The 26,399-nt window shown below is 39.5% G+C and overlaps 1 protein-coding gene across 1 annotated transcript in view; it reads left to right on the top strand.

Moving 5' to 3' along the window:
- Positions 1 to 26,399, top strand: part of amfra (autocrine motility factor receptor a) — a 52,941-nt gene that overhangs the window by 2,131 nt on the left and 24,411 nt on the right. The window contains exons 2-8 of the mRNA XM_080187201.1: positions 15,440 to 15,532; positions 17,400 to 17,564; positions 18,947 to 19,099; positions 19,335 to 19,375; positions 20,786 to 20,918; positions 22,595 to 22,728; positions 24,319 to 24,429. Coding sequence (XP_080043327.1) covers positions 15,440 to 15,532; positions 17,400 to 17,564; positions 18,947 to 19,099; positions 19,335 to 19,375; positions 20,786 to 20,918; positions 22,595 to 22,728; positions 24,319 to 24,429 — 830 coding nt within the window. The remainder of the gene's footprint in view (positions 1 to 15,439; positions 15,533 to 17,399; positions 17,565 to 18,946; positions 19,100 to 19,334; positions 19,376 to 20,785; positions 20,919 to 22,594; positions 22,729 to 24,318; positions 24,430 to 26,399) is intronic.

Here is a 26,399-nt window from a genome sequence, read left to right as displayed (position 1 = left end):
TTGCTGCCTTTGAGGTTGGTGCAATTGGAGGTGGTCAGTGATTTCAAAAGGGAAATTGGATCAGCACTTAAGGGGAACCTAAAGGGCTCTAGGGATAGAACAGGCAAAGGAACTGGATTGCTCTGCATAAAGCTGGTATAGACTTGATTGACCAAATACAGCTCCTGTGTAGTCATGCTTCTGAGCTTTAATGTTAAAGCAATTCTTGGTTGCAGCCACGATTTGCAGTTTGTGACAAGGGGCAGCAAAATAAATATTTTGGCTCCATTAGTTTAAGGATGGTTTTCAGACAAAGCTTGACCCAAAAATGTTAAGTTGAGTATTGTTACTATGCATACACAATAAATTTGAATATTAGTATTCTCATTCCACATCTGAGGGTGATGATTTTTTTTTAAGGTATTCAACTCCTGCCTGGCTATAGTTACTCATACCTAAGCAAAATGAGTGATCAAATAGCTACCACAGCTAAGCTTGACTCCATCATACCTCATGCTCAATCAAGCATCAACTCAGTAGGGATGTGTTTGATTTGAAGAAAAATGATTAGCACTGACAATTTTGAAGGGTTTCTGAACATATGAAGGTTGGTTTATTTTTCACTTCTAAAAGCACAGACCTGGACACTAGACTGCATGGAAAATAGGTGAACAACATTTAAAGTGTTTATATCAATTAAATGGAAGGTTTGAAGATAGCTAATGACTTGATGCCAGCATATAGTGGAAGGAATTGAAATTGGAATAATGTATACTTAAAAGAATGTCTAGCAGGTTATTAATTGCTCACTGTAAGTTTCCAATCTGAAGATGTAATCAACTAATCGAAACAAACACTTGGAATTTGATGAGAACACAAACAGGTTATTTAGATGTCATACAGATCTTTTGTTAAGAAAGGCTTTGGCATCCAACTTTGAAAACATAACTAGCATCAGAAGGGGGTCAAAGGAAGGAAAGGATGATTCTAATGTTCAGGTAATTCTTGGACCCAAGATTGGTGGGCGTAACATCATGTAGTTCTCTTAAAATATTGAGAAACATAGTTGCTAATGTATCTGACGTGAAGGTTGTTCAGCTAACTTGGATTGAGATTTTTCTCTTTATTCCTTAAAAATAAATCTCAACAAATTTGTGGTTCATCTTGAAGAATTGGAGCATGTTGTGTATATGGAATAGAGAGCATTTCATAAGTTGCTATTTTAGGCTTAAAATTAACTTACACAACATGACAGTAAAATAACAGTAAGAAGTTATCTAAAAGGAAATATTGAGTTTTGGTGCGGCAGGATCTATAAAAAATGAAGCTGGGGTCAATGTTGGGACAGTAAAAAGTCTGACAACACCAGGTTTTAGTCCAACCTATTTATTTGATAATATTCTCACAAGCTTTCGAGGGGTTACCCTCTTCGTCAGGTGAATGGAGAGTTCTGGCCTCAGACAGAGCATATAAAGCACAGACAGTTTAGAGATTACTGATTAAACTCTAAACTGTCTGTGCTTTATATGCTCTGTCTGAGGCCAGAACTCTCCATTCACCTGATGAAGAGGGTAACCCCTCGAAAGCTTGTGAGAATATTATCAAATAAATAGGTTGGACTAAAACCTGGTGTTGTCAGACTTTTTACTGTGTTTACGCCAGTCCAACGCCGGCATACCCACGTCAATGTTGGGACCATGGCTGTTTTCGAGACACATGAATGGTGTGTGCATTGTGCCTGATACCAATGTTGAAATATTAGATGGAATGAATAAGTGGAAGGCATGATGGTGAACTAAGTGACTTCAGGGAGATGTTGGATAAGTTACTGAATTGGGCCTTATGAAATTTAAACAGGGTGGGAAGAAGGATGAGGAGAAATCAATTACACTAAATGGTAACACTTCAGAGAAGCAGACAGATAATGATCTGGGTACTTAATCTTTAACAGTGGTGGAACAAGTTGAATCTGCTTTGGGAAACAAAGCTCCTGAGATTCTAGATTTGATATAAAAAGCAGTTTTCAAAAAGGGCTGGAGAATTGAAATATATGGTTCTCTCAGATATGGGTGAAATGGATCAAATGACCACTTTTTGTGCCGTATACTATGATTTAGAGGACAGAATTGAAAGTTTACAGTTAATTATAAAGTCATACAATTAAATAGCGTATAGACAGTGGTTTTTGTGGTGTTGAGGGAAGCATGTTAGTTGTGAAGAACAATTGTCTTAAGATTGAATGTTAGAGTTTATTAAGACGTTTCAATTACCATTGGTAATTGAAATTGGATTAGGGACTATCTAACCAGAAGATTAAATAAATAAGAAAGTCAGTGATTGTTAGGGTGGTAAGTGTGCAGAAAAAACAAATTTGAAGGACTAATTGGTCTTTCCCTACTCATTGCTATTTTAGGTATCATAAGCTATTCCAGGAAAATGCACAGGCAGTTCAGCCTGTCAGGTTTTATATGGCCTGCGTATTGCTGTGCTAAATTGAGCACTGCAATCCTGATCGTAAATGGAGGAAGTAATTGAGGTGTGAAAATTAATCTTTGGATGGGTTGATCATTTTTAGTTTTTGTTGTGGAGCTGGTTTAATGATTAGATTAAACTGATTTCAAATACTATGTTTGGAGCTCCAAGATCAGTTTTGTTTGGATTTTGTTGTTCAAGAATGCCAATATGTCACTGTTTACGCCTGTGATCCGCACATGGCAGAATAACTGTCCCATTAAAAGACATTATCATTGTGTTATAACAGTTCAGATAGTTTTGAATTATGAAAAATGTTGCATATCAGAGAGAACAACCCCTCAAAATGTCACAGTAAAGTCTCACAACACCAGGTTAAAGTCCACCAGATTTATTTGGAATCATGAGCTTTCGAAGTGCTGCTCCTTCATTATAAAAGCTAGTGATTCCAAATAAATCTGATGGACTTTAACCTGGTGTTGTGAGACTTCTTACTATGCCCACTCCAGTCCAATGTCGACACCTCTACATCACGGCTACCCTCAACATGGCAGTAGCTTTTGAGAATAAAAGATAGTTGACCTGCAGCTTTGCTTTTTGATATATTATAATCATTGTAAAACAATAACACTAGCTGCTTCTGCATTGTTCTGGATGATGTGCCAATACCATGTCACATTGCTTTTGTAATACAATTCAAAGGCATTAACTAATGCTTATAACAGTTGTATGCCTGTTGCTGCTATTGGAGGGTTTTTCTTTTTGATCAGCTGGTCATCTGAAATGGCTAGACATCTATCTTTCAATTTCTAAACTGAGAAATCTGCATGAAGTGTTTCTGCTCAGTCAATCACTTGCGCACGCTCCGTCCTAATTGGGAAATGCCTATTAACTGAGTCTGTATAGAATTTTGCTACTGATTAGCAAGAATCCTGGCTTTAGCCGAGTGTTGTTAGGTGTGCTTGTTCTTTCAATGGCTAGGGAGTGGTATGAAATCAGTAATAAGGATATAGAATTTGTGATGGGCATCAAAGGTACCGGCATCAGACCCTAGTGTTCAATTGGACAAAATGACCAGACGTCCAAGACTGGTTATTTTATTTTGAGTTGGAAATTTCAGGGGAAGAAATTCGACTAATTTTTGACTCTTTTTTTCCTTGCAACAAATGCTGCTCAACTAACTTATGTTCGGTTTGTGCTGTCACACGTCCCATTCAAGCAACAGTTTGACTGTAGAGCAGTGGTGGGCAACCAGTCCAGGGGCTGCGTGTGACCTACCGGCGTTCTGCATTCAACCCAGAAGACATTTTGTTGACCATTGACCACGTGCAGAGTTGCCACATTCCGCTGGTCTCATTCCACATAGCTTTTTCCTACCAGTATGACTTGTGATGCACGTGTAAAGCAAAGACAAGTGAAGTGAGGTAGATGCTAACAGCACACAACATTGACTGAGATCCATGCACCCCCTTTGCATTGTCGTAAATAAGATTAAATATATTTAATGCAGACCAAATATTTCATAAGCTACAAAATTGCTTAATCATTCATATATTGATAACAACTTTCAGCAGTAAAACTAATTTAAATAATATTTATTTAAATGTAAATAAATATTGATTGGAAGCAGGAGTGCTTGGTGCTCTCAGTCAATCTGCGGCCCACTGAGATGAAGGTGGGCCACTCGGGTCCACTTGCTAGCCTTGGTTGCTCTTCACTGTCATAACAAAATATATCTGCTCTGGATTCCTGGCCCAATGTAGAACATTTGTGGCTTCCCTGCATTGAAATTTGACCCCAAAAGGTTTGATACATAACCAAACATTTTCCAGGTGTAATATGAACATAAACATAGAAATAGGAGCAGGAGTCGGCCATTCAGTCTTTTGATCGGCTCTGGTGTTTATGGTTGATCTTCTACTTCACTGTTTTCCTGTTCAATCCCATATCCCTTGATGTTTTTAATGTGTAGAAATATTTTCAATCTGTTAAACATTCTCAACAACTGAGCCTCTACAGCCCTCTGAGTGGAGAGTTCCAAAGATTCACCATCCTTTGAGTGAAGAAATTCCTCCTCATCCCAGTGCTTAATGGACTGTCCTTTAATCTGAGACTGTCTCTCCTGGCTCTAGACTTCCCATTCAATGGAAACATCTTTTTTGTATTTACCCTGTCGTGCCCTGTGAGAATTGTGTGTTGGAATGAAACCACTTCTCATTCTTCTCAACTCCAAAGAATGAAGGGACTCTATCTATTTTTTTCTGTGTAGGACAATCTCTCTATCATCCTGTAATGAAATCCAACATACCATTTCCCACCTTAATTGCTTGTTGTACCTGCATATTCACTTTCAATGATCATGAACAGGGACACCCAAGTTCCTTTTGTTAGGAGGCTTGCTATTCTCTTGTGTTGGGCCTTAGCAAAATCTTTCTGAAAATTTGAATCTACTATATTAACCAGTTATCCCCTATCTATTCTGCTGGTTACCCCTATCTATTCTGCTGGTTATATCATCAAAAAAACCCCAACAGGACTGTTCAACATGATTTCTCTTTCATTAATCCATGTTCATTCTGCACTAACCTACCATTATTTCGGCGTCCTGTTATCACATCCTTCATTATAGGTTCCCGTGTTTTCCTTGCTAATGACAAGCTGTCAAGTTTGTAGTTTTTTTCTCTCTTCCCCCCTTTTTAAATGGTGGAGTTCCATTTACCATTCTCAAATCTGCAAGAACTGTTCTAGAATCAGTAGAACTTTCAAAGGTGACCATCAATACGCCTATCTCTGCAGCCACCTCTTTCAGTGCTCTGCGATGTAGGTCATTAGGTGAAGGGGATTTATCTCTTTTAAGTCGCACTAATTTCTCGAGTACTATTTTTTCTTACTATCTTGCAGCTCGACTCTTTACGCTAGTTATAGTAGTCCCTTGATGCTCTATTATTTCTGAGCATATTTAGCATTTCCTTACATGAAAACAGGCACAGAAGCTGGGATTCTCTCAAAACAAAACTAGATGCCCGAAAGATGAGACAACTCCATGCCCATTCTTTGGGTGCACTTACCTGAACGAATCTCCAACACTGTGAATCAAAGTGCCTCGTAAAGATTCACACTAGAAAGTGTGGAGTGGGGCCTCATCTTGCCCTCTGGGGCTGGCAGCATAGTGTTAAGTGGGCCACTGCATGTGCGCAAATCAGTCAGTGGGGAGATTGGCAACCTCCAACACAACAACGACTCCTCTCACTGCCATCCTGATCACCAGCCTCCTCTTGAATCTCGAACACTCACTCTGATCACTGTTCTCCCCCTTCTGAACTTTGGTCTCCCAAGATCACCCACACGCACCATCGCTGGGCTTCCCGACCTTCCCAAACCTTCCTCTGAACCGCCCCATTGCCAACGCCAATCTCTCACCCTCCTACTGATTTTTTTTGTTGCAGAGTGGCAATGCGTTCCAGTTTGTCCCCACTCCTTGGTGTTGCTTGGTGGGCTGTGCAGGGGCACTCTCCCCTTTGACCCCATCACCCTGGGAGGAGGGGGGTGGTGGGGGGAGCTTCAATTGCCTGTTCCCCGCTGGTGGGGGGAGCTTCAATTGCCTGTTCCCCGCTGGTGGGGTGAGGGCGCCTGTTCCCCGCTGGTGGGGTGAGGTTGTAACCCTGCTGGTTGGAACCCTTCTCAACATGATTCCAATATGCTAGTTACCTCCACACCGATTTCCGGCATGAAGTTCATTACTCTGGAAAAAAATGGGCCAGCGAGACTTGCAACCGGTTGGACATAGTCGTGAAAAACACTGAAAGATCCTCGCTGTTGTCTCCCGGCCTGCCACACTACTCGAGCAGTGCAGCAGGCTGGGAGAATTCCAGCCCAAGTTTTTTTAACATTTCTTTATTCCCCATTATAAATATTCATATGTCTGCTTGCAAAGGATCTATATTATTTTGGCTAATTTTTTTTCCTTTTTACCTATGGAAGCTTTTACTGTCCGTTTCAATGTTTCTTTCCTTTTCTATTTACCCTTCTTAATCTTTTCCTTGGTCCTTTGCAGATTTCTGAAATGCTTCCAATTCTTAGGCTTACCTTTTGTTTGGCAACTTTATGCATCTCTTCATTTAATATAATGCAATGCTTGACTACTTTATTTAACATGCTCGGAACACTTCAAATTCTGAATTTGAAAATTAATTCTGTGATAAATTAAAATGTCTGTGGCCCAATGAACCCATTGCTCAGTGAAATTTTTACTGTACATCTTTCTTAAGAAAAACCAACTCAATGGTTTGTTGGTAATGAGTTACAAGATTGAAATCAGCACCAGAACAATATACTGTGGATACTGGAAATCTGAAAGGTCACTGAATTTTCATCAGCTGTGAAATGTTAACTCTGTTTCTCTTGCCACAGATGCTACCAGATCTTCTGAATATTTCTAGCAGTTTCTGTTTTTGTTGTCATCAGTAAAAGTTTTTTATAAACTAACTTTGATTGAATTTCAACCCTACCGTGACAGTTATTTCAGTATGAATTTTTACAATACACATTTATTACCAGCATAAGCTACTGGTTTATTAACACTTTAGTTCCTGAAAGTAAGTCCTTGCAATGATAATTTTTATTGCTTTGTTTTTTTGAACAACTTTAGGCTGTGAGATTTGAATCATCACCTTGTTATCACCTCTTATGCTTGAATCTGAGTTGGGTGCCTTCAGGATGATTCAATCAATTATTTTATTGTGAATAGATGCATGTTTTGGGTGGCCCTATGTTAAGGTTTGAGCAGTTACAAATGGAGTTTAGCCATACAGGCCAGGAAGACCTTGGGTTTGTTTTCCAAATTCTGCTGCATTAACTAGTCTTAGTTATTTGGTAACATGGGCTTTATAATTGTCCTTCGATTTAGAAGGAGAAAACTAGGCAGGCTTTCCATTCCTTGATCATGATGCCCCCATTGGCACTGGATAATTTTTTTTAAAAACTGCCGGTCAAGAGGGTGTCTACAATCTAAGGAAATACGATCAGGCAATTCTTAGCACTGGTGAGAGAAGAGCAGAAAATCTCAATTTCAAAAAAGTAAGTTTTTTTTGAATTAATTGTGATCACTAAATGCACACCAGGGAGCATTTTGCATAAAATAAACTGAGGTGGTGGTGCTTAGTGCATGGTTCAGGTGTTGCATGCTTGAGTTATTTCTGATGTGACACTGCAGTTTTGTTTTACATAATATTCCAGTCCCTAATGTATGTTCTACATAAACTGAGTTGTTTATTTCTGCAAAGCATAGAGCAGGTGTGTTGAGTGCACTTGTGCTTAGATGTGGTGAAAGGGTTTGTTGGCACATGAGCTGTAGTTATTTTCTTTCTCAAAGCAGTTATTTTGCTGTTTGACTCTTGGTGAAAGTAGGCTCCAAAACAGAAGCCAGAATTGGAACCTGGAGGATTAGCCTGTTAAGGTGTGTCTGTGCTGCATGGTGCTGGGAAACCTCTTCAAATTATAGCAGGCCCACTCCAAAAATTAAGCCTAAAATGGGTTATCTGGTGTACAGAAACATGGACCTGTCTCTGGAAAGCATCTTGTGCCCCAAGTTCATATTCAACTTGTTCTTACTTTGCATTTGATCAGTTCATAGATTTAATCGTTTTCTTCATTACCATTCTGATTCTGGAACTATTTTTTGATTGAAATTTCTCCTAAATACCAGTATTCACCAGGAGCTGTTCAAACTCGTGTGGAAGGTGCTCAAGTATGCTGTTACCTAGAACTTTGGAATATTTAATGCCCATATCTCCCCATATTTGTGGAAGGCTCGGGGTTTTCTTCAAACAAAATGGGATTCTGAATGGACTTCTGGGAGGAAATCTGAAACAGATTTACCATGACTTAACGTTAGCTTTGTGAGAACAATTCAGTGGCAGCAAATTACATTTGCAAACTGTTCAACTAAGCATAGAAATAAAGCTAGGATTGCGTTTTAGAGTTAGTGATCTAAAACTATTTAGAATAATGCAAAACTCATAGGAATTTGTCCATTACAACGGCACTCAGCATATGCTTTCATCTACAATGTTTACCACTTTCTTCCTTTCCTGATCCACTTTCATGCCCTCGGCTTCATATTTGCAAATACTATCAACTTCCCCTCTTCTGATAGATATATTTACCTCTTCCAAAACTACCATATTATTCTCTCCTTAAAACCACTATTATCACACTAATTCTCAAAAAAGCCATACCAATGTCTCCATAAAATCCATTAACGTTCCAGTTTTCAACTTTCCTTTTCTCTTCAGAATACTGGAATGTTTATAACAAGTGAACTAAGTAGCTGCATTTGAAACAGTTCCTAAGTTTTTCACGGACCTCTTATTCCTTGCAAATGCAAGCTATTTTATATATGCATGTTACTCTTCGCAAAACAGTTAAGCAGCATTGACCAATTTTTGTGCAGGGTTAGCTTCCACATTATGTCAGAGAAAAATTATACAGCTATATCTCAGGTATTGTTGTTCACTCCATATGCCTGACTAATATCAGAAGACCAGCACTTAAGGAGGTGGTGGCAAAGTGGTATTGTCACTGGACTAGTAAGACCAAGAATAATGCTCTGGGGACGTAGGTTTGAATCCCACCAGGTGACGAAATTTAAATTCAATAAAAATCTGGAATTGAAAGTCTAATGATGACTGCGAAACTATTGTCGATTGTTGTAAAAACCCATTTGGTTCACTAATTCCTTTACAGAAGGAATTCTCCCTTGATGTGGCCTATATGTGACTCCAGGCACGCAGCAATGTGGTTGACCTTTAATTACCCCCTGAAATGCCTGAGCAAGCCACTCAGTTTAAATGTAATTAGGGACCGACAATAACTGATGGCCCACATGCCCTGAATGAATAAAACACTTGCATGTCTCTGGCCTTTACGGCATCAATTTTATCTGTTGCCACCTCAGGCTAAGGAAGGAGCTATGGAATTTTAATGCAATGCCTGACTTTTGAGCTTGTTTTCCTCCCCTATGTCTGGATTGTTAACAAGAATGCTTTCTTCTACTTTCAAAGTACTGCCTAACTCTGCTCTTTTCCCACTTTGCCAGACTATTCAACCTTTTCATTCTAACACTCCCAACTAGCCTTGATAATCTTCCAGTTGCAAATAATTCAATGCCACCATCCACATCTTCATCCATAGATTCCCATGTTCTATTATTTGCATTCTTTCCAAGGTCCAGTTTCTGCTAATTTCTCAGTAATTTGACTTAAAAATTTTTGTTCCTGGTTTTGAATTTCTTTGTGACCTCATTGTAAACTACCTTAATCCCTGCGCTCATCTTTTTCTCTTAACACCTGGTTACTCTTTGACTCCTCTCTGCTCGCCTTAAGTTCCATTAATGATGATCCCTCATTTAACTACTTGGTTGACGCGAGAACTCCCTGCCCAAATCTTTTCACTTTCCCAACCCTCTTATGTTCTTAAAAGCTCCTTTTTCCTTCATGTCCTTCCTCCAATTTTACTTTCTTAATGGAAACAATTATGTCCCTGCATGTGAGGGAAGAAAATAGAAACTAAATTTGCTGATTGTCTTGTCTGCAGCTGTTTTTAACTTCTGGCTCCATGATAGCTATGTTTGAATGTAGCCTGATGCTTGTACTTCTGTTTGTCTTTTTTGGTAGGCTCGCAACAGAAAGATGGAGTCTTGACATCTATGCCCCAATTAACGTTAAATTTGTTTTTAATCTGTAGTTATTTTTTTCAATGGTCTGTTTTGCATGTTCTTTGCTCCCTTGGAGAATAGTGTAGTGTTGGTGATTTTCCAGATTGATTAACAACCTGTTTTGAGCCACATGATGCTCTTTCATGGCCAACAAGCCCTGAAGTGGGACTAGAAACCAGGAGACTTCCAGCTCAAAAGCAGGCAAGCTACCAATTCATCCACTCTTAGTGGTAGCAGTGACAAAGTCCATAGGCTGTAAGCTGATATCTGCACTCACTGCAATTTCAGAGCCAATGTTTATTTGGGACAGTTTCTACTTCAGTTATGGACTTGAATTTAACTTTCTGGGAAGGGTCTGGTTAATTGAAATTCACGGCTCTGACATCCTATCATTGAGAAATAGGGAAATGTTAGAAAGTTGGGAGGGGGGGTGCATACAAACAATATGCAGGGGTAAAATTCATTTTGGCAAGACAAACTTGAATGCGGATTACAGGGCAGGGTTCTGAGGAATGTGGACAGAGAGATCTCGGGATTCATATCCACAGATCTCTGAAGATTACTACTCAAGTGGATAGAGCACTGAAGAAGGCTTATAGTATGTTAGTGTTTAATAACAGGGGGTTTGAGTCGTGGGGTTACGCTGCAACTTTTCAGGACCTTGGTGAGACCACATTTGAAATAGTGTGTACAGTTCTGGTCACCTCACTATAAGTGGAAGCATTGGAGAAAGTGCAGAGGAGATTTACTAGGATGCTGCCTGGTTTGGAGGGTAGGTCTTATCAGGAAAGGTTGAGGGGGCCGGGGCTTTTCTCTTGAGAGCGGAGGAGGATGAGAGGTGACTTATTAGAGGTTTATAAGATGATGAGGGGGACAGATAGTCTCTGCACGTCCACTGTATTTCCTTGGGTGGATGTACCTGTTACTAGGAGGCATGACTATAAGGTTCATGGTGGGAGATATCTAAGATAGGTTCTTCACTGAGTGGTTGGGGTTGTGGAATGCACTGCCTGCTGTGATAGTGGAGTCAGACACTTTAGGAACTTTCAAGTGGTTATTGGATAGGCACATTAAGCACACCAGAATGATAGAGAGTGGGATAGCTTGATCTGGGGTTCGGACATAGCTTGGCACAACATCGAGAGTCGAAGGGCATGTACTGTGCTGTACTGTTCTATGTTTTAAAATTTCAGTCACTGGTCCAAACAAACATAAGTTAAAGTGTACCTTTTGGTGGATGTTGCACTCTTGGAACTCTGGGATGTTAAAGCTGCTGTTGGATGAAACTTTGGATGCAACTTCCCTGAATTAAGGAACTGAAACTCTATGCTGGAAGAAGTGTTTTGTTGGAGTTCATGGTTAAGAATAATGCCACACATATTGAAGGGACTACCTGAAAGTTCTGTGAAACTTTTATACTTCAAACAGGCAATATGAAGAATATTTTATAGTTTCTACAAATATAATTTGCCTGTTAATAATGTTGAATGTGATTTGATTCTTGCAGTAAAAGTTTTGGAAAACTTAACTGTTGGATTCTTCCGTTGGCCTTGTTTGGGAAGTTTGGTTCCTCATTTTTGTTACTGGTCTCTGCGGGGATCATGTATTCACTTGGAGGAATAATTAACGCTGACGTGAAGATATTCTATTGTTTCACCACATTTTAGAACTTTGCTTTGTCCAATTCCCAGGAGAACCGAGGTGCTCCCTTGCAATGACTGAAAATCTTAGAGAAGCTACATTGAGTTACTCATAGACACTCCCTCTAAGCTGTGCAAGTTTGCATTGGCACAGCATACACATTGCACCACATCTACTGGAATGCTTTAGGAACTATGGAATTACAACATAGCAAGATTTTGCGTGTCTGCGAGAGGAGGGAAGAAACCTTTGCTAAGGATGGTGGAGTACAAAAATTTGAGACTGTCTTAGAAGATTGCCAGTTTGATCTCTTTCCTGTCCATCTTTTTTTCCTTGCTTTCACCGTTGATTTGCCGTTGTGAATCATAAGAATGAGGATTGAATGTTTTGGGCAACTTAATAGTTTCGCTTTCATAAATTTATTTCTGAATCTTAAGACAATTTTGTAAATAGTTTATTTACCTTTTGAAGTAATGGCCATAAATGTGTTGGTGGTTATAATAAAAAGTTAATTGCTTGAGTGATCAGCAAAGTATTACATGGTTGTAAATGCTAGTGAAATGAATACAACAGTTTCAATGTTGAATTTGTGCGTTATCAGCTTAAAATGTCAGTTCTTCTACTTATTGCTTCGTAACTCATTGACGTTTGCGTGTAAAGTGGACTGCCATAGAAATATGGAGTTTTGAACAGGTGTTGCTGCTAGAGTAGCCAGAACAACTTCATTTAGTTAGTTGGTTTTGTTTTTTCTTTGTTTAGTTTAGTTTTGCCTTAACCAACTACAAAGGCTCTGACGAGGGGTCGTTCTGACTTGAAATGTTGGTTCTGTCTTCTTTCCACGGATACTGTCAGTCCTGCTGAGATTTTTGAGCATTTTCTGTTTTTGTTCCAAAGGTAATGGGTGCTGCCTGGGCCCCAATAATTGCACCAAACTTCTGATATCAGTTTCATTGCAAGTAAAATAACTATTAAGCAGACTAAGTAGCTCTGCTCTCGGAACTTGAAGTGTACAATGCTCTATGTTGCGAATTTCCAATTTATACGACCATTTTCTGCCCATCGTAACGAGATACGATCAAGAAGAAAATAAGTTCTTGCTGCTCTTATATTTCCAAGTAGCGAGATCAAAAAATCATTTGTAGTTAGGAAATAGGACAGTTTAAATTTGGGGCTAATTAAAAGAGAGAAAGCTGCTCAGTGTAAATAGGACAAACACCCTTAATATGAGACTAGCCTAGAAACAACATCTATTTACCATGTTCCTATTTTGTTAGTCGTTTTCATTTTAAATTTTAGATCTCGTGTTAAAATAATTGGCAAATGATAGTTACCTGTTGAAGATGTTGATATAAATGATGGCAACAACACAATGTGGTGCAGTGAATATGTTAAAGACATCTACAAAGCACCTTCAACCATAAAAGCTGCATTGACAGTAGCAGTACTGCATTTCTGATGATTTGTTTTGCTTAAATTCCCTAGATTTCAGGGTGCTGTCCTTTTCAGATTTGTATTTGGGCTCATTCCAATAACTTAGTTGATGCAGCTATTCATGATGCAGTGGTGAAATGAGGCAACAGAATAAAGAGCTGTAAGTTGCTTACAGGTTGGCCAACCATTCCATGAATGTTGTTCAAGTCCGATTGCCAGATCTACAAATTATGTAAATATTATTTGCAACATGAAGAATTCATTGATCAGATAAAGCCAGAGTTACTCCAGTGACTTCTTTAAAACTATAACTTCGTGGAGTGAGAGATAAGTAAGCCTGGAATGAAGTAACTTCAGACCCAATAATTAGTATCCTAGGAAACGCAATACTGTGATTTTCATGTGTTTTTTTTCCAAATTACCCAGAAATTACAGTACTTCAAAACTTCATGTGTGATTTTTTTTTTGTGTGCAGTGCTGCTGGATTTTAAAATATTGTTTTAGACTTAAATTTTGTGGTGAATGGAAATGTTAAACCCAACTCTGAGGAGTAATTGATGTTCATGCTTTTTTCTACATTTTCTCCTTTTCCACCACCCCTCCTATCTTCCCAGCTCTCCCTTTGACATATCACCCCTGCCTGAAAGGGTGTAATGCATGTTAATTCTCAGTGGATCTGTTGATGACTGCTGTGAATACCTGCCTGGATGTGTGCTTGTGTGCCCAGATTTGGCGAGGCTTGATTCTTATAACAGATCTCAGTAGTACTTCAGAGAAGAGCAGGGGTGTTATCCTTGGTGCTCTGGACAATATTCATCCTGAAAAAAATTCATAAAAAACAAATTATCCAGTCATTATCACATTGCTTTGTGTGAAAGTTTGCTGCATGCAAGTTTCTTGCATTGCGATAGTGACTACATTTCAAAGTATTTAATTGGCTGGTAAGGCACTTTGAGCTGTCTGGTGATCTTAAAAAGACTATGTAAATACAAGTCTTTGTGTTACTGCTGAGATAAGTTATAGTTAGGTGGGTTTCAGGACATTACTTTATAGTGTTATTGTTCCATTTTAATCCTTGACACTGAAAGAACAGCAATGGGGTGAAAGAAAATCTAATTTGAATAATAGATTAATATACAAATTACTTACAGGAAGGATGAGCCTGAAATTTTTTTTAACCGTTGTGCACCCTGGAGTTTATTGAAGCCTGTGCCGCAGAACCATTCAATTATTCTGTGCAAGGTGTTGTCTGATCTGGGAAGAGCGCATTTTCTCCATCCATTGCTCAAATCTGAGATTAAATGCCATTGCATTGATTCATGTGCTGAATGGAATGAGATGGCCTGGAAAGGAAGCTTTCTGGAAAGCAAATCTTCAATAACCCCTTATTTTGCAAGACCTTTGCTGCCATTAGGTGTTGCACATTAGGGGCAGCACAGTGGTTAGCACTGCTGCTTCACAGTGCCAGGTTCGATTCCTGGCTTGGGTCACTGTCTGTTTGGAGCTTGCATGTTCTCCCTGTCTGCATGTTCTGCCTGTGTCTGCAAGGGTTTCCTCCAGGTGCTCCTGTTTCCTCCCACAATCCAAAGATGCATGGGTTAGATGGATTGGCCGTGCTAACTCATTAAGTGCCCCTTAGTTTGGGGGACTAGCTAGGGTAAATGTGCATGGAGTATGGGAATAAGGCCTGAGTGAGATTGTGGTTGGTGCAGACTCAATGGGCTGAGTGGCCTCCTTCTGCACTGTAGGACTTTATAATTCCATTACCCAATTTGGAAGCCTGTTACAACTAATAATCACACTGGTATGAGGTTGTACTTTTCAAAATCAGTTCTAAATATGGTTGCCATTGCTAGTTTGTGTGCCCTTGTCTCACTGTCACTTAGTTGAAGCAGTTTTCTAAATTATTTTCATTGTTATCTATTATCTGCCATCTGATTCTGAAACTTACAAGTTTCTGCCCTGTAATACTTGTAATTAAACACTTGGTTCTTTCCTATACCACTCCAGAGTTTGAAGATTATTATGATGTTTGAGTTAAGTTTGTTCTTTTCCACCACAAATACTAGCCAGGGTTTGAATGTAAACTACTATCTCAGTTCTCTTTCTGAATTTGTTGTAAAATGATGTAGCCGGTCTGGAATATTGCTGGTTCGAGTAAAATCCCCCTTTATAACATTGTGATGGGGTTTAATCTTCCAGGTGTTGGTAAACACAGCCTGTTGTTTTCTCATGTTGATTGGCAAGCTGATCCAGTACATGGTCTTCGGGACACTGCGGGTCAGTGAAAGACAGGTAAGGCTTGTCTTTTAAGATTGGAGGAAGAAATTGATCTTTCATTGCTTCCTTATCCTACTTGTTGAGAGTTTTTTATTCTTTCATGTGATGTGGGTGATCACTGACAAGGCTAGCATTTGTTGCCCATCATAATTGCCCTTGAACTTAGTGGCTTGTTAGGCCATTTCAGAGGGCAGTTAAGAACCAACCACGTTGCTGTGGATCTGGAATCACATGTAGGTCTGACCGGGTAAGGGCCGCACATTTATTTCACTACACTAAAGAACTTCGGGTGTTTAAAAAGGTTGGTAGTTTGCATGTTCATACTAGTGAGACTAGCTTTCTATTCCAGATTTGATTAATTCTCCCAGCTGCCGTAATGGCATTTGAACATGCACTTGTGCTCCAGATGCTCTGAGAAAGTATTACTGTGGATGAATTGACGGCAGGCATCTTTCAGTTGTGAAGAGCAAGTAACATTTGGGATGATCATCATTAGCCTGTCTTAATCAGTTATTCTTCATCCTTCAACATCAGAAGTATTTTCACTGGCCAGTAATTATTTAATGTCACTTTTATAAGTGATGCCATGCTCTAAATGTCAGTGGCAATGCACAGCCTGACTTAATTTGCAGTAATAGAAAACAGCCAGTTCAGATCAGCAGCTGTTTTGCATGTGGACACCAATGCAAGCATCTGGCATTTCTTCCTAGTGGAAGAAGGATAAAAATGCTCCAATGGAACCTTTAGTATACCAAGGTTTAAGTGTGTGATTTTTGGAGTTGAATTAATTCTACGCACTGGATAAACTTGATTTTAAAAAAACTGTAGGCCCTATTTTACCATTTTGATTCAAAATGTTGGGTGGACTTGAGACTGGAACTATTTCAGATGTGACTTTGAGACCCGTTCTTAGGGGCCCCTTTATGCATTCTGCCTGCAAAAAATCAGCAATTCCAAATTGTGCAGCACAAGCCAGTAGGCGGGGCTTAACAAGTCCAAAATCCTGCAGCTCTGAATGGCGTCTCCAACTGCATGTGTGCAGAAAAATAATTATAGCATGCCACATTGTTCCCAGGCAGAGTAATACCTCCCTCTGGCCACCACAGACATTGCTCCACTCCCTAACTTTACAGACCTTCCTATCTCCCCACCCCTTCCACCATCCAGACTGATCTCAGGAACAGTGGCAGTGGACCCCCGGCCCCCACCCCCACCCCACCATCTCAGGCAGAGTAGTGAGCCTTAGGAAGCTCAGCACTTACCTCCTCACTAACTGGAACGTCTGAATCGGATTTTTGTGAGGATGTCTGTTGCGCGCTGATTCCGGATGGGTGAACACGGTAGTAATGGAGGCAAGTTGCTGGTAAGATTGGGTGTGCAGCCCGTTAAGTTAATTTAAATACATGCAAATGCATTTAAATAGCTGTTGGGCCCGTTTCAGGCATGGACTTGATCACGGCCATTTTCGGGCCTTGTTAAAGGGGGAACTGGTGCAGAGGCAGGTGTGGATCCCACTATTTGCCCCCTACCTCACTTTATCAAGTTTTCACACCTGAAAATAGGTGCAACTTGATGGTAAAATTTGGGCCTTGTTTAAACAAAGGTTTATAAAAATATTCAGATTCTTAAAGAAGTTATATCCACTGTTCTTCACTTTGATTTGTACATTAGAACTGTTGTATCCATTATGTGGCCTAGACAGAACTCCAGCACTCTGTTGCTTTCTGTCAACTTTTCTGGTGCGTTGAACATTGTAACTTTGATTGAATCTGGAACCTGTGGAATTTTCCATTCTTCATGTGCTTCTTGTACTATGTGGAGCAGTTGATTAATCATGATGAGATAATGTGTGTATTCTCTCTTTCTCTCCCTTTCTCTGAAGCACCTGAAGGATAAGTTTTGGAACTTCATCTTCTACAAGTTTATCTTCATATTTGGTGTCCTGAATGTTCAAACAGTTGAAGAAGTAGTGATGTGGTGCCTGTGGTTTGCTGTTCTTGTCTTCCTTCACCTCATGGTCCAGCTATGCAAAGATCGCTTTGAATATGTGAGTTGACACTTAAGCCTGCTGAAACAACATGAACAATGCAACTGTGAGAGAGTACCCTACTGTTTATTGTAAAGGCTGCTCAATTTAAAATACAAGCCCATAGCAGCTTAAATTGGAATGATTAACACAAGTCCTCTGTCAGAAGCAATAACCTAAGTAAATTGGTGGATAATTGCATTAACACAGTGACCTGAGGTTGTGCGAGGTGCCAATCACCAATAGTATCTGTTGTCATCCCTAGTGTGGTAGTGGTGGATGCAGTTTCCTTCTTTTAAAGTGAAAAGTAAACTGCCCTTTTAGGGCAGGAAGGTGAAGGGAAATGTAACAATGCGTATTTCTTTTTCTGCTTTGGAGCTGTTGCTCAGCACCACTCATAAGATTACGTTTTATTTTTTTCATGTGGATTGGGAATCTCGAGCAAAATTCCATCATAATTATGTATAAATCTTGCACTTTCTGAGTAAATATTCTCAACTAACTTTGGGATGGCAAAAAACCAAAACTTAAATTGGGCGGCACAGTGGTTAGCACTGCTGTCTCACAGCATTGGGGACCCAGGTTCAATTCCTGGCTTGGGTGATGCTCTGTCTGGAGTTTGCACATTCTCCCTGTGTCTGTGTGGGTTTCTTCCGTGTGCCCCAGTTTCCTCCCATAGTCCAAAGATGTGTGGGTTAGGTGGATTGGCCATGCTAAATTAGTGTCAGGGGAACTAGCTAGGGTAAATGCGAGGGATAAGACCTGGGTGGGATTGTGGTCAGCTTGTTCTCGTTGGGCTGAATGGCCTCCTTCTGCACTGTAGGATTCTAACTATAAATTAAGTGTTGAATAAATTCTTTGAAATGTTTGCTGAGCCTGTTTGTGTAAGTCATGAAATTTTATACATTGAAAATTAAGTTTCTTTTCATTATTGAGCTGCAGTTTATATTGCAATGTTTCAAAATGCTGAGTATGAAGTGTCTCTCATGCACTAAAATTCCATATTTTAAAATATTGAGATAATATTATTGATTCACCTGGTGCTCTGTTCACAAGTAACATCTATGATATTTGCTCTGGGGGCTGAACTATTTTTCCTTTGAGAACTTTTGAAGTAGATTCAAACAGAATTGGCTGGAGTTGAGTTTACCTGCCAAATGCAGTGTTAATGAGAGTGTTGGTGTGGAGGGCGGGTGCTGTACCAGTCTCCAAAAAGCCCCAATGGGGCGTTGAGATTTCTACTGCTTTCCGATTGATATTTTATCTGTGAGACAAGGATTCTAAAATTTATAATGCCTCTTAGAGTAATTTGCCTCTACTGACATTACACTAGAGAAATTTGATTTTTCTTTTCTGATTCAGTTTTCTTACCACATTGCAACACTCTCTCTCCTCTGATCCAGTTGTCCTTTTCTCCAACTACTCCAATGAGTAGCCACATCCGTGTCTTGGCTCTGCTGGTTTCCATGTTGCTGTCCTGTTGCAGTCTGGCTGTGGTTTGTGCACTGGTTGGATATTCGCACGGAATGCATACACTGTCTTTCATGGCAGCTGAGGTAAGATGATAATTACTTTGTGCAATAATCACAATGTGGTGATACAGTAGTGACATCTGAAGCCATAACAGTTTTTTCCAAATCTTTTATTTTACTTGATACAATTTTTCACATTAAAAAAACTCTAATAGATAAGCAGTGAATGTATTTTGATGTCCTTTCCTGTTTCGTCTGCCCCCAGTTTTTCTGTACAGTGCGCTATTGTAAGATCTCTAACCTCTTCTTTTTGTTCCAGTGCCTGGTTGTTACTGTTCGGACAGCACATGTTATTCTGAGGTAGGTAGAAGGTTATTTGGTGGGTACGCCCTGTTAGAAAACTACAACGTAGAGTGCTTGCTATGTAGCTGAATTGTAACGCTTTTGTTGGATGCAGGGTGTTTGAATGCTATTCTTCCTTGAGGTGGCGTAGAGATACATGAGTTTTACAGCAGAGCATTTCTTTCTTGTGCTGATCCAATCGAATTGGAATTGTTCCATTCCCTTTGATCACTGTTGGTTAAGGCCTTGAATCAGAAAATTGGCAAGTGACGCTATTGCTCTGTGTTGAATTAGCTTGTCTCAGCTGTGTTGTTGGAAGAAATAGCGCATTTGGCCTCAGTGCCCCAAACCTCAGACAATTACCCAAGATTGCTACTCCTAATAGTCACACTTTATTTTTAGAAATTTTGCTTGGTGTAGGTGCATGGTGATTGGGTTGGGCTCAATTTCCATAGTTGAAGGGTATGCCAGTACTCACTGTTCAGGTTCATACTTGAAGGATAATTGTCTGAAGTGTCGTAGGGCTTCCATTGCTGGTTTAGAAGATTAGGGAACAAAAAACGTTATAGGCATTTTTTTGCTGTTCTCCATTCAAGTGCAAATAAGAACCTATCATTGACGCATAAACTGCTCCAAAAATATCTAAATAGTAAAAACTGAGACTGCAAAATAGTTTAGCCACTGTATTAATTTAAGGTGTATTTATTACTTGTTAGCAGTGTACTCTGTGGAGATTAAATTTGATTCACTGTGTCAGACCAGTGGATTTTTGCTGTATGATGTATGTTACTATGGACTGGCTGATGCTTGATTGGGAAGTGCATGATGTTATCACTGAGCATGAAATGAAAACGTTCAGTTCCTTCGCACTAACCTGAGGTGATTCTGGGGGCAGGTACCTTCCACGTGCGTTTTGAGAGTTTGTTAATTAAGTAAACTACTTGGAATGTACGTACAGGAATGGCAGTATAGTGGGTGTGATACTGAGCTGGTAATTCGGAGATCTATATTAATGAATGATCTACCAGTGTGAATTCACAACCTCCCATGAGAGGTGGGAAATTTAAATTCAATTAAATTAATCTGGAATAGAAAGGCAGTATGAGCCCATGAAAAGACAGGTTTACTGCAAAAATGCATCTGGTTCAATAAAACCTTTTAGGGATTTAGACTATTTGGCCTACATGTGAGTCCAAATCCACATATTGTGGTTGATTCTTAACTAAGTTATGAAATAGCCTAGCCAGCCACTCAATTGCTACTACCACCTTCTTGAGGGCAATCCAAGCTCGGCAATAATAAATGCTGGCTTCGCCAGAGATGTCCATATCCCACGAATGAATTTAAAAAGTCACTGAAATGGTGGAGTGTTTTGAATATTTGTTATTCTTTCTTTATGCTGTGGTGAACTCTTGCTGTATTTTACAGGTACTCCATCCATCTCTGGGATCTGAACCATGAGGGAACTTGGGAAAGTAAAGGCACCTATGTTTATTATACTGATTTTGTCATGGAATTGAACCTGCTCTCAGTGGACCTGATGCATCACATTCACATGTTGGTGGGTAGAACTTAGCTCTGCTTGGACCCTAAAGATAAGTGTGCAGACCCTGTTTTGTGTTAAGTACAGTCTCTCGTGCAGCTGATCATGATTATGGCTTAGCAGTGGGATAGCTATCATCATGAAAATCTGCTACAGCAGAACTAATACAATACCACAACATAACCTCATCAAGAACTGAATTGTTGAGTATATCAGCCAGCAGCAGCTATCAATTGCAATTAAAAAAAATGTTGAGCAATTTGAATTGCACAGTGGCAGTTTGAGGCAGTGTAGGTTGCATTTGCACAGCGCTTTATGCTGACCAAGTCAGCATCTTGGGTTAAACCTGATTGTTTTCCCTTTTATCAGTCACCTGTGCAGCTGGCTAGTTTTCATCTTGCTACTCAGGATCTTGGAGGTAACCAGTAGCACCCCTCTATCACCCTGGCTAACAAGTGTTATTTCTGCAAAAATCAGTGATTAGATCAGAGATTATCTGATCTAATCCGATTAATATTAAGAGGCGGGACTGTCTTATTTAGATTAATTTAATGCAAGAGAGAAATTGCACACATTTGAGATAGAAGAATGGCCTACACCAATCAACCTCCCATAGGAAGTTTCTTGTACCTTAGACAAGCATGCAAGTAGATTTGACAGTCAGTCCTCATAATGGACATACAGGAAAGTACATAATCTGGAGGCTCAAGCTGTATTTCTCTGGGCGTGTGTGCTGTTTACAAATGCTTTAAAAAGAGGACCTATATTTGCATGAGTGGCCTCTCCAGTAGTGATTACGTTATAAAGTATTAAGCAAAAGTACTCAAGGGAGAGATGGGTCCTCCCTAAAAGTGTATAGATAATTTATCTGAAGTAACGTTTTGGCAATTGAGAAGTAGATTTCCATTTAATAACATTGTTATCTAACACTAGACCTGCTGATTCCAAATGTTAAGATTTTGAAAGGAACTGAGAGGGTAGATACATTTTCTTTCCACTCGTGGAAAGTTTTTTCCTACTCGTGAAGATGCCCGAAACAAAAGGGCATAAACTTAAATTCAGGAGCTGGGCCATTCAGGAGAGCAGTTAGAACACATTTCTTCATGCAAAAGGTGATTGAAGAATGAAACTCTTTTTTAAAAAAAATGGAGATTTGAGCACAATTAGTAATATTCAATCTGAAATCTGTAGATTTTTGCTGGCCAAGGATATTGTAGGTTGTGGAGCTAATGTGGCTTCATAGAATTAGAATACAGATCAGCCATTATCGAGTAGTGTCAGAATGGATTTCTTTTGTTGTCCAGCCTCATTATAATAGTAATCAGTTGGTCTTAATTCAAAAGTAATGCAATGGTTAGAAGCTCCGCTAGCCAAACTTGCATTATTTCAGGACAATGCATCGTTACCTCACACTTGAGGGAAGAGATTTTCTAACACTTAAATGAAAGGCCATCCCAGGAAAGTGTCTCAATTTTACTTCAGTGTTTTCCAAAGCACTTGTGTAAGAATTTGTTGACACTTTTTGTCATAATAGTTTGCTTCGTGTCTGTGCTGGAAGCACCTTGTTTTAAGTTATTTCAAATGATGATTTGACCATCAGCATTTTAGTATTTTTCTTGTATCCCTGGGAAAAACTGTGCAGCCTTGGACTGTTGGGGACAATATTATAATGACAGCTTTATATCCCCCTCCAGTTGTTTGGAAACATATGGTTGTCGATGGCAAGCCTGGTGATATTCATGCAGCTTCGCTACCTTTTCCATGAAGTGCAACGCAGGCTGAAACGCCACAAGAACTACTTGCGTGTGGTGGGCAACATGGAAGCAAGGTAAATATTTTAACTAGGCATTGTTAGATCACAGAATCAGAATCCCTGCACTACAGAAGGAGACCATTTGGCCCATCAAGTCTGCACCAACCACAATCCCTCCCAGGCCATATCCCCATATCCCCCTCATATTTTATCCTGCTAATGCTTCTAACACGAGGGTTAATTTAACATGGCCAATCAACTTAACCTGCACATCTTTGGACTGTGGGAGGAAATAGGAGCACCTGGAGGAAACCCACACTGACACAGGGAGAATGTGCAACTCCACGCAGTCACCCAAGGCTGGAATTGAACCTGGGTCCTGGCACTGAGGCAGCAGTGTGCCACCCTTGTTGAGTAGATGTGCTGAAATTAACAGTGGGGCAAATCTTCAGGATTGTCTAATGGACCATATTGATTTCAGTGTGCACACGCACACACCCGACTCCTGTACCGAGGTCCTAGCTGGCTTCCTTCCATTGTCCTCACATCAGAACGCACCAAATGTCCTCAACCTTCCATCATCCCCATTCTATCCAAGTGCCAATTGTTATCAGTGTCCCAGTAGGTTAACTTCAATATTCTGTGTCAAATAGTTCCATTCCTGCGTAGTTGCCCTCTAAATCCACCTGCCTTGTTTCCTTTGTCTTGTTCACCCCTTCCCAGGTTTAATAAATCCCTTGAAATCTGCACCCTTCAACCATGCCATTGATTTCACACAATCTCCTCTGCCATCATCTCAAACATTTTCAATTTTACCTCTATTGCATGTGCACTGTTTTGTAATGTGCCTTGAAATATCTTGCTGCCTGAGAGAAAACTACAGGAATGCTCATTGTTCCACTGCAGTATGAAAAGAAGTGGAAAATTGATGAGCACAAAAAGGGTAAGGGAGAGCAAAGGCAAGGAAATATTACTAAGAGTGTGGCCTTTTTATTCTTTCAAGGGGATGTTGGTGTCATTGGTGACTATATATTATCGATCATACATCTTAGCAATAAATCGCAGCTCTGCGTGCTTTCTTGATATTTATTCATACAGCAGGTTCAGTTTTTAAGTACAATGTGACCTGTCCTATCACGTGCAGCACAATTTCTGACGCAATAGTTGAGAATGCAGAATAAATCCAAATAAATTTGTCAAAAGATTCAATTTAACTCAAACACATTCACCAAATTTTGAATGTTTTCCAATAGTTAATGTGCTTGTTATGTTCATATTTGCAACATGTATGTCAATTAGGATTTCACGTCATCTGCATGATCTTTGATCACGTTTCTGAGTTTGGAATTAGACATCCAGCTTTCATTGACAAGGTTGACATGGTTCAAGAACATGTCATATCTAGCAATCCAGTATGCTCTTCTCAGTTAGTCAATTTGTGTACTTGGAACTGGTAGCAGGGCAGTTGGTACATTTTTTTGAACAAAAATCCATTTTAATAATGCATGGTGGTAAGGTGCAGGGAGGATGTGGATCAGGAGCTGTATTATTATTGTGGTTTTCTTTAAAAGCACAACATTTGCCCAGAATTATGTAGGACATTGTTTGCACAGATCAATCAGGGTTTACAACGCTGATGCCATGAATTAACTCTTTGTTTGACAGGTTTGCAGCTGCTTCTCCTGAAGAATTAGCTTCCAACAATGATGATTGTGCCATCTGCTGGGACTCAATGCAGTCTGCACGCAAACTCCCTTGTGGCCATCTTTTTCATAAGTATGTTATCCACCATTTATAGTTGTCAATGGATTGGGCTGGGCAGATTTTTATGTCATTTTTATGGATAAGATTTTCCAAGATGTAATGTTTTTATTTTTCCTCATACATTGATTTATTTCTCATATGTTTCAAATCGGCCACCTCCCTCTTGTTTTGTGCCTACACCATGAATTTGGGCATTGTTGCTGCTCGGTTTCTGCTCATGTTGCTTGGATGTATTTAAGGATGCAGTTGGCTTCTCGTTTTAAAACCTCTCCTCATTCTTTTCCTATATGAAAGGACCTCGCCACCACTACAGTTTCCTTAGGCTGCATTATGAACACTCTGTGGCCAACCATTTATGGGTGTCATATCTATTGCGCATTAATTCTAATCACTGCAGGTTATCATTGTCCCTGATGGCTCTGGTTAGATGGACTCTTGTGTAACACTGAGCAAGGGTAGCAGTGGATTTGCTAAAGCTGTGCAGATTGCTGTTGGGGGAGAGGAGTCGGTAAAAGTCATTGTTCAGTGAGCTCCAACTGTATGCGTATAATCTCATGGATTGGATTGCAGTGTTCCCATGATGAAATAGCTTGGATTTTAATGGCTGAGCTTGCAATGATGATTTGTGATTTACCAGTAGTTTGGTGCCTTTGGGACCATAATCCACCTGGGATCATCACCCTGAGGAGATAATAGGGAAGAAGCAAGGGTGGGAGAATTATTTTGATTTGTGGATTTTGCTGTACTTTGTAACTTACCTAAAAAAGCTGTAAAGGGACATTTTTCTCTCTAGAACTGGTAAATTAATTTCTGGACTCAATTGGGTTTCACAGCTGCGTAACCTCCCACATATGTTACAATTGCAGTCTAAATTTGCAGAATGTGTATATGTATGTATGTAGTATATAATTTATGCATATAAATATATAACTGCTTCAACATATAAAGGTGTGATTGTCACAGACCGTGTTAGGTTTAGGTTCCAGGGTCTTAGATTACCAAAAAAAGAATGAGCTGATCTGTAATTTTGAAGTAATTTCTTAAGTAGTTTATTAAGAGGACGGTTTAAATATAACATATAAGCTAAATAGAAAAGTACAGCATAAAATCTGTGACAATTGAGGATGGTTTAAAAATCTGGAGTGTGAATGAATAGATGGTCATTTTCTGCAGCTGGGGGCTACAGTCTCTTGTCTGTTCTGTATGTAGCTGCCTTCTCTTTTGTTCTGTTTCCTCTAGAGATAAGAGGTGCTACAAAACTCTTCCCCTTGGTCTTCCTCTGAAGAAGCAAGGCCAGCATGGATTGCAAAACTCTTTTCTGTCTGAAATGATTTTTTTCCCCCTGCTCGAGAAAGCCAATTTTTATTCTTAGGTAGTTGTTTTATGTATGGGTCTTGAGATTCAATCTTACCAGGAATGTCTGTGCGAAAAACATCCTTCGCAGAGATAGGAGGCCTCTGTTTTTCAGACAGCAAGCTGCTATGGAAGCTTATAATGTTTAGTACATTTGAGGATTTTATAAGGTTAGATAACAATTTATTGCAACCATTATTTATGTGTACTTACCTACACTCAATGGTGCTATGCAAACTTGTTATTATAAGTAAGATTACAAAGAGCTAGGAGGCTAAGGACAAAATTGCCATATGATTTATATTATGCAGGACGTGTAAAAGAGGATGCAACAATTTTATACACAGGAATAAAATTTCAAAGATACTGTAGGTAATGAAGTAGTAATGGGTGATGCCAGCCAACTCCACGCAGTATCTTAATCAAAGTGTGATGAGCTGAGTCAAATTTAGTAGATATGATACAAGGCTGCATCTTTGGTTACTGCAGAATCTTGTTTTGACTTGGGTCTTGAAATAAAACATGATGGAATTTTTTAAAATATGTAATACTGTAACAGTTGAGATTGGCAGAATAATTAAAGATTAAATTAAAATAGAATCATTTAACTAAGGATGAAATTGTTGGCT

This window comes from Carcharhinus amblyrhynchos, chromosome 4, assembly GCF_965287045.1.
Source record: "Carcharhinus amblyrhynchos chromosome 4, sCarAmb.v2.hapA, whole genome shotgun sequence".
NCBI lineage: Eukaryota > Metazoa > Chordata > Chondrichthyes > Carcharhiniformes > Carcharhinidae > Carcharhinus > Carcharhinus amblyrhynchos.
The sequence above is the reverse complement of the archived record's forward strand: the minus strand, read 5'-3'. Positions and strand labels throughout refer to the sequence as shown.